Source organism: Balaenoptera ricei, chromosome 5, assembly GCF_028023285.1.
Source record: "Balaenoptera ricei isolate mBalRic1 chromosome 5, mBalRic1.hap2, whole genome shotgun sequence".
Classification (NCBI taxonomy): Eukaryota; Metazoa; Chordata; class Mammalia; order Artiodactyla; family Balaenopteridae; genus Balaenoptera; species Balaenoptera ricei.
Window position 1 is genome coordinate 100168816 of NC_082643.1, and position 13146 is coordinate 100181961.

General features: G+C 36.8%; 1 protein-coding gene across 5 annotated transcripts in view; it reads right to left on the reverse strand.

The window, feature by feature from the left end:
* Positions 1-732: 732 nt before the first annotated feature.
* The window catches only part of C1QTNF7 (C1q and TNF related 7), a 129337-nt gene continuing 116923 nt past the window's right edge, over positions 733-13146 (reverse strand). For 4 of the 5 annotated variants that reach the window (XM_059923317.1, XM_059923318.1, XM_059923319.1 and 1 more), the window contains exons 2-3: positions 7338-7583; positions 733-1644 (exon numbers count right to left, since the gene is read on the reverse strand). In XM_059923317.1, coding sequence (XP_059779300.1) covers positions 1013-1644; positions 7338-7583 — 878 coding nt within the window. In that variant the 3' untranslated portion in view covers positions 733-1012. Of the gene's footprint in view, positions 1645-7337; positions 7584-9812; positions 9880-13146 lie in introns of all 5 variants that reach the window. The other variant, XM_059923320.1, reaches the window with a different exon arrangement.

Sequence of the window (13146 nt, forward strand, 5' to 3'; positions counted from 1 at the left end):
GTTGTGTCTTTATCTGTGAGAAAGCTAAGAGGACAAATATATGTCCTGGGAAACCATCACAATAAAGAATTTAGGAGAATGATCTACTGACTGGTCTCTGTAACTTGTTTCTCTTCATTTCCATTACCCCTCCCAGGGTATCTCTAGATTTTTCACCCATTCCTGATTGCAAATACCAATGGTGTTTGAGGATGAGATGGGGAGAATGCAGCTTCTGAATTCCCTGTTTTATTTGCATACCTCCCACCTACTTAATAATATACACTTAGCACACATAATATCCTTCCATGTGTAAAATCTTCTCTGTCCCCCACCCCCAGGAACAGATGCCTCCAGCATCCAGTCAATTTATTTGCCATGGTGCTCATCACACTGAACTGTGAGAGTGTGCTCATCACACATTAGCCTGTATGAAGGTACAGATATTGTTTTAAATTATTAAATCTGACCCAGCATCAGAGTGTCTGGCTCATATGGGCTCATTAAAGAGTTGTTGAGTGAATATATACAAGCATGAAGGAATGAATAATACAGTAAAATAATCACTTCTCTTTAACTTGCTTGAAATTACTTGGCTTCTCTTACCTTTGGGTTTTTATTTTTTGAGAATTGTCAAGGACTTTGGGATGTTATGACTCTCTTAAGTAACAGGCAAAAATGTAATTTTATGAAGATTTAATGATATAATATCATTGCCAGCTGGTTTTAGCACTCAGGGAATTTAATAGAAAATTTGTAACATTGTCTTTAATTTGTTTAAATATTTATGAACATCGTTTTTGAGAAAACATATCTGGGGTTATTGTTTTATAGAATTCAATTTGGTGTGGTTTCAATGGTTTGGTGGTTCAACCTGTTTTAATAAATTCTGCTAGAACTGTCTGTAAATTCTCTGGAATCTGAGTGGGTGTCTTTTTGTATCTCATTTCTGCTTGTCCCACCTTCCAGGGCCCCAGATTAAATCAATGTGTCTGTCACAAGGATCTTGGGACATTCAGACCAGCAGTCCTCATCAGAACTCGTCATCTTCTGATATGGAATCTAGATAATCTGTGTCAACATATAGGAGAAATCCAGAGAACAAGCTGTCTGCCCAACCTGGGTCTGAGAAGAGGCCATTCTGGTCAGTGAAGAAGATCTCCAGCCAGACTTCATCTTCTGGCTGCAGATAGATGACTGTGGACCCTGAAGCCACGTCATGGTTTCCTGTGTTGGCGTCAAAGGTCTTTATCCGGTACTGCCCATTGTGTACCAGCCCAATTGCCAGATGCTTATTTGCCAATGTGATATCATAAGAAAAGTAATAGATCCCTGGGAAAGCACAGATGAACTTCCCTGTTGCAGGGTTGTAGTGCTCTCCCTCATTGAAGAGGACCTTGTTAAATATAATTGGTAACCTTTCTTCTGGGTAGCTGGTTGTGATGCCAACAGAAAAGGCAGATTTGAGCACGATGCTTCCACATCTACAAACACCAGGCAGCCCTGGGTCCCCTTGCTCTCCTCTGTCTCCCTTTGGTCCAGGAGGCCCAACAGGACCTACTTCTCCTTTCTCTCCCTCAGGTCCCATGGGTCCTTTCTTCCCAGTCTCTCCTTGGTCCCCTTTCTCTCCAGCAAGGCCCAGTGGTCCAGTCTTACCTCTCAAACCTTCAAAAAGAGTTTATAGTTTAATTAACAGTTTCTGTAAATATAGAGTCACAAACAACATGCCCACATACCCTAAATATTTTTTCTCAGTCAACTTTCAACAGTATACTACTACATAATTAATATTTAAATAAATCACTAATGCACTAAAATGGAAATAGAAAAATTTCATCAAAATGTCAAGAAAATTTTCCTGAATATGTAAGAAATCATTTAAAACCGGATTAATTTAAAATAAGTAACCGTCATTTTGATGACAGATTACCTGCTGCTAAATTAGACACATATAGATACTTATCTCTATAGGAGGAATTCAAGGAGCATGATATTATTCCCCAGAGTGAGGTCATGGGGGCAGACAGAACAAGATGAATCCTTAGAGGCTACTTAGTCTTATGCACCATTCTACTTCTATCAGGATTATTAATATTAGGTTGGCCAAAAAGTTTTGTTTGGGTTTGGAAAAAGTCCGAACGAACTTTTTGGCCAATCCAATAAAAAGTTAATCAAAGTGAGATTAGCTCATATTTATTGAACATTTACAATGTATCAGGGTCAATGCTTTAGGTGCATGCATTATCTTCTTTAAGTCCTGCAACAACTTTATGAACTAAGAATTATTATCATTTCCACTGTAGATGAGAAAACTGAGCCATGGAGAAATTAGTTTGCTCAAGGAAACAGAGCTAGGGAGTGATGGAGCTGTGATCTGAACTCATGCCTGCCTGACTCTGGCATCCAAACATCTGGGGCAGTGGCCAGAGTGTCATTTGTAAAGTGCACCACAGTAAGGGCTTTTCAATATGTCACGATAACCAAACAACAGTGACTGCCACCACTGTGCAGGAGTTCTTTTTTGGAGGAGAAAACTGAATCCCAGAGGGGTGAAGAAACTTGCTTCAGTAGCAAGACTAGGACTGGAATCCAAGTCTTAGCCTAACGATGTTTCTCCTTCATCAAAATGCTTCTTACTTTTGGGGCTAAAATAAAAAACCTTTAATTCTTTTTGGCTCTGCAGCTAAATGGTTGTATTATTTTAGGCAAGTCCTTTACTTTCTCTGGGTCTCCATATTTGTAGAAAATACATAAGGGCTGTGAAAGGATTTCAACAAATTTAAAATCATCATACTGGAATATTTTCTGTTTGTTCAGATATTTATATCTACAGGTCAACCATAGGCTAAATGTAGAGAAATTGTGATCATGGGTTGAAAGTGATAAGCAAAATCTATTTAATTTTTAAACCTTATATGTAATAACAGTGACTTAAAAGTATAAAAAATGTCATTCAATTTTATGGCCAAATCCATTCCATAAATATTTTCTTGAAAAGTATCCAAATGATTGGTAATTTGTAATGCACTTTTGTAGTCAGGGAAAGCATATTGTTGTTATATTGTGTACTTTTACTCTTAATTATGTATTTGTTCTCAGGAACTTTTATTAAGCTAAACCTTTTATTTGATAGTGCTTTGATATCATTTATTTGAATATTACACATACATCAATGTATGAGTTTGATCATTTTTCAGTTATTTGGCAAATTTAGCAATGAAGTGTTCTGGATAATACAAGTTTCAGGAGAATTAAAGCTTTACCCTTTAAACATCAAGTATTTTGTTTCAGTAATTTTAGAAAGAGGTTGTGTAATAATTTATGATGCATAGAAAATGCTAATAATGAATGTAACCCTTTTATGGTGACTAGGATCAGCGTTGTTACGAGTCATAGGACCATCCTCCAGCTCTAGATGACTTTTGTTATTAAGTCGAAATTCCACTAGCCCCAGCCAGAACAAACTGGTATTTATTTCTGGAAATAAGGCCATAATAGTCTAATCTTTCAATGTTTGTTTCTTTTTGGTAGAAATGAAATATGAATACTATTTTACTGTTAAATTAACTTTTGAATCAAGGACTACAACTTATACATTGTTATTTTATTTTCAATAGGAGCTAACTTTTGCTGTCTTCATCAGTGACTGATGCATCAATAAAAAAATTTTGGCATCAGTAACAATTTCTGCCATTAAATTTCATTATGTACTGAAATTTCTTTGCCTCTATAACTTTGGGCAAGTCACTTATTGTCTTAGTTTCAAATGCCTCATTTGTACTATGAAGAAATTGGATCTAAGTTCACTCTAAAGCCGTTGGGAAAGTAGTAAACAGTGACTCAGCAGACTTGGCAAGCCCTAATTCAGCCATGGATTAGTTAGGTGACTGTGAAGAAGGGGCTTTACCTCTCTGACTTTAGTTTCCCAGTCCTTGAAATGAAGGTGTTGGACTAGATTGCTTGAGGTTTCATCCTCTTGAAAATTCTTTGAGACCAAACCGTAAATACTAAGATGCAATTTTACAATGCTAGCCGTGAAAAAATCTTTATAATCTCAGCACTTGGATCTCTGTAGCTATTTAATATTTTGAACTGCTGGGAGTTAGATAATCAGGGACTAGTGGTAATAATTTACAGTAATTCTTTCTGTTTGCGTGAAGGATTTACCCTTGTGATAAAAGCCAATTAATGAAGAATGGAATGAAGGGATAAATCATTCCCCCTCCCTATTCAGTCAGACATAGGCTGGGTAGAGAGGAGAATTATGGAGTGTTAGTCTATGCTTAGATACTGAAGCTTAGAGAGAAAGAATTTCTTCTTAGTTCTCCACAAAACAAGCTTACAAGGATTTTTTTCTTCAGTGCCATTTCTTTTTTTCATCCATCCATCCATCCATCCATCCATCCATCCATCATATATGTATGTGTGCATGCCTACATTTATCTAAACCATCTAATACTGATTGGTCATCCACTACATGCCAGGCACTGTTCCAAGGGCTGAATGCCATTGACATGAATGACACCTGTCCTACCCTCAAGTTAGCTGTTATGACATATGTTGTGGTCTGCAAATATGGGCCATAGCTAAGTTCATGAATATCTGAAGTCATATAATGAAATAGAATAATCTGTTCATGAGGTGTTTCTAGTGTTATCTGAAGATATTTATATGGATGTGCATTCACATTAAATTAGATTTTAAAAATATGCTACCACAATAATTGCTATATACCAGTGAGGGAGACAGATATTTTTACAGAAAATTGATAATTCAGTATAATAAACTCTGTATTTGTAATTTAGAGTAGGGAAGTTGGAAAAGACATATACTTGACCTTGCCAGCGGGTTGAGGTGGATGTGGTGGGGATGAATGAGAAGACATATATGGTATTAAAGGGGAAACAGGAAGCAGAAGCTTCCAGCCAAGTTGTGTCCAGTTCCAGCCACATTAAAAGCTAATTCTCAAAGCCACAAGACTCTGTTCTTATTGTTTGTAAGTGAGGTGTGCTTCTCTTCATTGACCACAAAGGCATTCTTACCTTTCTTAGCTGTCGTATATCCTTACTTGTGTATATGTATCAATATATATTGGATTTAAATAACTAAGGTTGGGAAAGTCTTTTTTACTTTTGAATCTCAGTTTTGTCATTTGTAACATTATTATTATTGATTGTAATTTTAGCTAATAAGGTTATGGCTGAAATTAAGTACTAAATGTAAAATTGCTGACACCTAGTAAGTTCTTAATTAATGGTGATGATGGTGATGTTGATGATGATGATAGTGACATATTGTAATCATGTGTTTCCACATTGGCCTCCCCCACCCAAATGTTTGCTTATCAAGGCAGGGACAATGTCTTGTTCATGTTTGCATTCCCTAGATCAGTATTCTCAACTGGGGGCAATTAAACACTGCCCACCAAGGGAAAGTTGGCAATGCCATAAGACATTTTCGTTGTCACAATTGGTGGAGGATGTCACTGACATCAAATGGGATGCTGCTAGATGTCATTCAATGCACCAAATAGCCATCCCACAGTTAATAATTATTTGGACCCAAATATCATCAGTGTGGAGGTTGAGAAACACTGGTTTAGAACAAAACTGGAGAGCAAGAGGTGCACAAAAAAGTTTGTTGAATGAAAAATGCATGAATGAATGCATGGATGGATGAATGAATGGATTGATGAATATGGGGGATAGCTGATCTCATATATGGTTAAAATTGTAGCAATTATGAACGTTCAATTTGCTCTGAATACATATCCATATACATATCTTTAAATAACACTAGAACTACCTCATGAAATGGATAGCTCATTTCTAGTTTATTATATGGCTTTGGATATTCACAAACTTAGCTAAGACTAATATTTGCAGATCACAATGTAATAAATAATAACAGCAAACATTTACGGAATGCTTACTACGTGACACTTATTCTATTGAGTACTTTACATGTATTACCTTCCTTAATCTTCACAATGACACTTACTACCCCCAGCTTACAAATGAGGAAACCGAGGCTCAAAGAGGTTTTTTCCTCAAGGATGCTAAGTTAGTAATTGAAGATGTCATGTCTTTCTGACTCCAGTGAATGTTTCTGTGACTCCTACATTATTGCTTCTAGACACAATAAACTAAAAGGACCAGTAATATCTAACTATGATCCTGGTGTTATTATAGGATTTCAAACGTATTCATGATCATGATACAGCAGTAAGAGTGTTCATATGTGCTACCAAATAGAGCCTTTGAAAGACGTAAGCTCCAAATGAAAAGTTCTTTATCTGATGTTGAAAATTTACCTAAAGATACTTTATCTAGTGTTGATTAAGGGTCATAGATTCAGTAGCTGCTTATTTGCGAAATATTTTCTGCATGATAAATTCAGCAATGAATTGGTATCTAACCTTCTGAATATATATTATGATATTGTTTCATATAACACCAGTAAATCACGTGCAATGACTAGATAGAGATGTATTTCTTAGATCTACTGATTTTTTCTTCCTGTCTTTTGTTCCACATTTTACACTAAGAAACTTGTTTTCAAAGATTGATTCCATCCAAATCTTCCTCTTGTAGGTTTAACACAACCTTACTAGAATTTCAATTCGGTTTACTTTGAAGGATTGCAGAATCTGGCAAGCTTCATGGGCCAACTTATTTGTGGGGAAAAAGTGAAAATTACTGAAAGAGTAGGACACAATTGTGTTGCTGTAAAGAGCAATAAGACGTCTATATTTCAGCTGCTACAGGACAGGTGGGAGAGTGTTGAACTAGGAAAGGTAGGCTATACAGTATTATTGTCATTTCCTTTGTGACAAGTAAGCCTTTTGTGTCTTTGTTAAGGATATGAGTGCAGAGCAAGATGGCCCCTGTGCTTTTGGCTCCTAGTTCCTGCCTCTCCTTCATCTCTCCGTCTCCTCCCCGTCCATCTGTCTGTCTATCCATCCATGCTCTCTTGCATGCAGCCACTGCCCGCTGGCTGTACCAGCCCAGAGGTCACGGACATCAGATGTTCCAGATGACTCCAGCTCTGCCAGTCACTAGACATGCACTTCCATCTTCAGTAATTCATTTAATCATGCTACCGCTCTGTGTTCTCGTGTATAAAACGTGATCACGTCCCCTTGAAAGAGGTGTCATTACGATGCAGTGAGAATGCAGGTAGAGGGTTTAAAGCAGTATCTGAAGCATAGTGAGGACTCAGTAAATTGTTACGATTAATGAAGGTGAAGTTGAGAAGGGACTTAAAGGGCAATTCTCATTAGAAAAAGCAACAAAACAAGCGAGTGATTTTCAGGTGGGGGTGACAGAGGGGTTTTTTTATGGAACTTCATTCATTACCTGCAGCCCCCTTTTCACCTTTCTCTCCTTTCCTGCCGTCTCTACCATCTCGTCCTGGAAGGCCGATCCGACCATGGGGCCCAGGGGAGCCATTTGCTCCAGGGGGGCCTGGAGGTCCAGGTAAGCCAGGAATGCTACAGATATATCTTGGGGAGTAGCTGTCTCCTTTGAACTGATTACCCCGAGGTTGTCCACTCGCACAAATGGCAAAACTTGTAACATAGAGCAAGACAAACATCTTTGGCTCTGGAAGAGAAACACACGGACATAAATGCACCCTCTTAGGTAGGGATTTTGGCATAACTGAACATGAGAATGGACATTTGCAACAATTCACCCCAGGGCTCACCTCTCCATGTGTGTCTAAATACCCTGTTTGCCCTCATAATACCATTGAAAATTATTAGCACTTTATTGATAGAGAGTTCTCAGTGCCCCACACAAGGGCTGGTGGAGATGAAGTCGGTGAAGATTTTAAAAATTCCAGAATAAATCACTTTGTTGCATTTTCTTTTCTGCAGGAATCAATGGTGGACTTTGAAAAACAATGTTTTGTTTTTGCAAAAGTACACATTTTTAAAAAGAAAATTAGAGATGCAAATGAATAAGATAAACATTAAAGTTATTCTCACCACTCACAGATAATTACTCTTTACATTTTGACGTATACATCCTTCTGGTGTTTTCTTTCTATGCTATGAAGAAAAGTGATGTTATGACATTCCTGCAAGTCTTTAACTTTTTTTCACTTAACAATATGTCGTGAGCATCTTCCCATGTCAAAAATTATTCATAACATTAAAAAAATTGTTGCATTTGCTTCTACTGTCCTTTATGTACAACATTCCCCATTATAGACGTTTGCTTCCAGTTTTCTGCTAGTATAAACACCATGCTAGATAGACACCTTTATATCTAATCTTTGCATGCTTCCACAGTCATTTTCTGAGAATTTATAGGCTTTTTAAAGCAAGAAAAAGGAAGTGACATTTTCAGGAAAATCATGTTTTTCATTTGATAATCATGTGTAATGTCAATTAGTGTTAATTGGAGTACTGTGCATGTCCTGAGTGGAGGTGTCTCAAACTGTAATTTAAAATCTGCAGGATATAATGCCGTACTGTCCCATTAAGCTGTTAGCACTGCGGCTCAATTAAAGGGGTGAGTGAAATTAAATCATGCATGTTGCCACATGGTCCGAGTGAAGCAGGAAACAGATCTCTTCAGCTCTGATCTAATGGGATTTGGTTTTTCCCTCCACAAAGCCTGGCCACTGAGGATGATGGATCATTTATTAGCATCACATTTGGCATATAGGCTAAGGGGTGCATAGTGTAGGCTTGGGACCCTTGATTTTCTAGGCTAATGTCTTAGAGCTATCAGCATCTTGGGTGGGAGTATACATGTGATTCTGGGATGGTATAAATGAGCAGTTTTTGCACAGTTGGACCTATACTTTAATAAGAAATCTGTGGAAACAACCTGAAAGTCTATCGACAGATGAATGGATAAAGAATATGTGGTATATATATATGCATACACACACACACACACAAACACAGTGGAATATTAGCCATAAAAAAGAGTGAAATAATGCCATTTGCAGCAACATGGATGGACCTAGAGATTATCATACTATGCAAAGTAAGTCAGAAAGAGAAAGATATGATACCATATCAAATACCATATGATATCACTTATATGTGGAATCTAAAATATGATACAAATCAACATATCTAAGGAACGAAAACAGACTCACAGATATAGAGGACAGACTTGTGACTGCCAAGGGAGAGGGTGTAGGGCAGGGAAGGATTGGGAGTTTGGGATTAACAGAGGCAAACTATTATATATAGGATGGATAAATAACAAGGTCCTACTGTATAGCACAGGGAACTATACTCAATGTCTTTTGACAAACCATTATGGAAAATAATGTGAAAAAGAATGTATATATATGTCACTTTGCTGTACAGAAGACATTAACACAACATTGTAAATCAACTATACATCAATAAAATAAAAAAAAGAAATCTGTACAGTGCTTGATGTATATGCCTGGTGTATACTTGTCAAAAGGAAATAATCATAACATGTGGGAAAAGCAGTTAGATAGAGTTTCTTTTTTTTTGACAGCCACATCAGAAAATTAATCAGCACACTGTACCACTTTTATAGCACCCATGAGGAAATTGCAACATCTTGGAATTAGATCCAGAAATTTGCCAGAGCATAGGAATGACAAACTGAGAAAAACATAGTGTGCACATGTGGTTCAAAATAAGTCTGATTCCTAGAAATCTTATTAGTGAAACACTGAAGCAACTTATCCAAATATAGGCTCTGTACCCTTGACCAAATCTCCATGTTACCAGTGTCCTTACCCCTCACCAAAAAAAAAATCAAAGAGAACATTTTTCTATGCCCTGTCTTCTTATAGAACACAAACTCAAAATTATTTATCTTATTACTCACCTGGGATTAAGGCACGTTCTGAAAAGCCCAGCAGATCTGATAAACATACCAGCCCTTCCAAAGGTGCCTCAGATGAAAGAAAATGGAAAGAATCTTTTATTCAAACCCTTGTCAGTTAAAACAAGACAGGATGATTAAATTGCTAGATCTTCCATCTTGCAAAAAAGCTGATTAGAGGAAGCTTTGGGAAGGGATTTAAAAGAGGAGAACAGATACTTATAAGGAGGCTTTTAACCAGACATGGAATGCGATGCTGTAGCTGAAGCCAGGAGCTAGTCCTAAGAGGGACTTGAAACGATCTGGTGAGAAGGTGCTTTGGGCAGTGGCATCTCAGACACTGGTGGAGATGCTGAGAACACACATGCCAATAGTTGGGGATCAGTCTATGAAGGAGCGTGTGTGTGGTCAGAGTTGAGGTTATGATGGATAGAGGATGCAAAAGTTTTAAAGATGTGCTTGGAAGAAAGGATGTTAATATTTCCAAGAGCCAGGCAAAGGTACTCAAAGAAAGAATAAATTAAAACAACTGAAGCAAAGATACTCATTGAACAAATGGTTTGCAATTCTTTGACAAATGCACTAGAATATTGTCTGCACAGTAGTTTAAATGCTGAAAGCATTCCCAGTTAGAATACTTTGAAAAGCACTCAGAATGGTTATCCATTAATAATCCTCATCAGAATTGAGGGACGAGGTGTTGTGGCACCTGACCCGTGATGATGACATGATGGTGAGTGGCTTGGTTCAAGGCTTGGGACTCAAATCGTCAGGATGACAAAGGGGTGTGGGTTACAATGGAAAACTACAGTGGCATTATCTTGTAATGGTTCTTCATTTCATTTAAAATCAAAAGCCTCGTGGTACATGGTCTACAAGGCCCTACTTGATTTGTTGCCCACCTTTCTTACCTCCCTGACTTCATCTTCTTCTACTCTCTTCCCACTTCCTCATCATCTGTCACACTGGATTCCTTGATGTTTCTCGAAGATGCCAGATACGCTCTGCCTTAGGGCCTTCACACTGTCTCTTCCCTCTGTCTGGAACTCTTTTCTCCAAGATGCCTACATGTCTCCCTCCCACATCTGCTTCTGCCTTTGTTCAAATGCTACCATTTCATTAAAGCCAACCTTCACCTCCTCATCTAACATTGCAAATGACCTTCTCCTACCCATGACGTGCCCTCTTTCTGTTCTATTTTTTTCTATTCTCCATTGTACTCATCATCCTCTAATTTACTAGATTATTCTTAATTTTATTATGCTTTTAAATTTGTAAATATCTCTATCTGATAGAATGTAAGCTTCATGAGGGCAGGGATCTTTGTCTTAGCCATTGATATCTCCAACCACCTAGAATAGTGCTTAGCACAAAAAACTCAGGCTGAGGGCAAAGGAGATTTTGGGGGTGGGGAAGGTGTGATTTTTGTGGGAAAAAGACTAGATAGAAATTATGGAATATGAGAATATTACAAAAGAAAGAGGAAAGAGAGAATTTAAAGAAATATTCCTGGGGTCTATGGGTCCCTTTTGCAGTATCTGTTTGAGAAATACAGATAAAGGATTTAAGTTGTTTTAATTTTGTATAGTCTAAAGTATTTAAAATATTTATTTTTGTATAGATAAAACATGCACGTTCATAAAATTTAAAAAAGATGTGCAATGAAAAGGAAATCTCTTCTCTTTCCTCTCAGTCTCCCAGACATGTAGGTTCTCTCTCTAGAGGCAATAACTGTTGCTAGTTTCTTGTGAGTCCCTCTGCCTGTAGGCATACTGTATGCAAATTCCTGCACCTTTCTTTTCCACTTAGCTTGGAGATATCAGTATACAGATAAAGCTGCCTCATTCTTTTTTAAGTCGCAATGGAAGATCCATCGTAAGAATCTATTATATTTAACGAGTCACCTATTGATGGATACTTGGGACATTTTTATTCTTGTGCTATTACAAACAATAGTGCGATAGATATTTATATGTATATTCTTTGCATGTGGTTTATGACAGGAGCAGCAAATAGCTTTTCCCAGTTTGTTTTTTCACTTCATTCATGTATTTTCAAAAATCTTCTTATCTTGAAGACATTTTTGGGGGTTCAATTTCTTGTGTTTAGAAGACCTTCCCCACTTCAAGATAATAAAAAGAATTCTTCCACTTTTCTTTCAATTTTATTTTCATTTTTCACCTTTAAAATTTGAGCCATTGGAGTTTTTCTGATTAAAAAGTGTGAGGTAGGGATCCAACTTTATATTTTCAACACCTTGCATTAAAAAATCCATCCTTCAACCACTGCCCCACTGGTTTGTGATGAATTTGGTTATTCTGGCTGGGAATGAACTATGTGAGTCATGGCTCTATACACATTACAATACTTTTAAACAGCTTTTTGAGATTTAATTTACACACCATAAAACTGACCAATTTAAGGTATACAATTCAATGTACACCATAATCTAATTTTAGAATATTTTTAAAACTACAAAAAGAAACATACACATTAGCAGTCACTCCTCATACAAAATACATTGAAAGATTGCATTGAATTATGTAAATTTATGTAGAATATGTGCTAAAATATATTATTTTTTTCCACTAGTGTGCTCCTTTGGAGTTAGAAAATCAAAGCTCTGGAAATATTGTTAATTTGAACAGATCTGTCTTGGATGTTAGCTGTAAATGACTCTCTATCCTATTTTTCTGTAAGGATTACAAAGTAACAGATCTTTAATTTTTTTAAATCCCTATTTTAACAATTATAATACTTTGTGGTACTATAGATTTCGAAGCCTTCATGTTAATGTATATTTTGAACCTGTAAGGCAGGAATGTAGTATATAGTGTTTTGTAAAATTTTAAAGTCATAAAACCCTTTATTTTTGCTAAACTAGCTATGGAAAACACTTGGAGAAATACTGAATAAATCAGTGCAAAGATTCACCTTCTAGAAAATGTGTCCACAGTTTGAGAGCTTTCAGTAAATAACATGTTTTTTCTTTATTATAAAATAAAATAAGCCCATGCATACATGGTCAACTAATACTTGACAAGGGAGCCAAGAATACTCACCAGGCAAAATATAGTCTCTTCAATAAATAAATGGTGTTGGAAAAAACTAGATATTCACATGCAAAAAAATAAATAAATAAGAAATTGGAACCCTATCTCACACCACTCAAAAATATAACTCAAAATGGGTTAAGGACTTAAATGTTAGGCTTAAAATCATAAAACCTCTGGAAGAACACCCAGGGAAAAAGCACTTGACACTGGTCTTGGCAACAGTTTTTTGAATATGACACCAAAAGCATAAGCAACAAAAGCAAAAATAAACAAGTGGGACT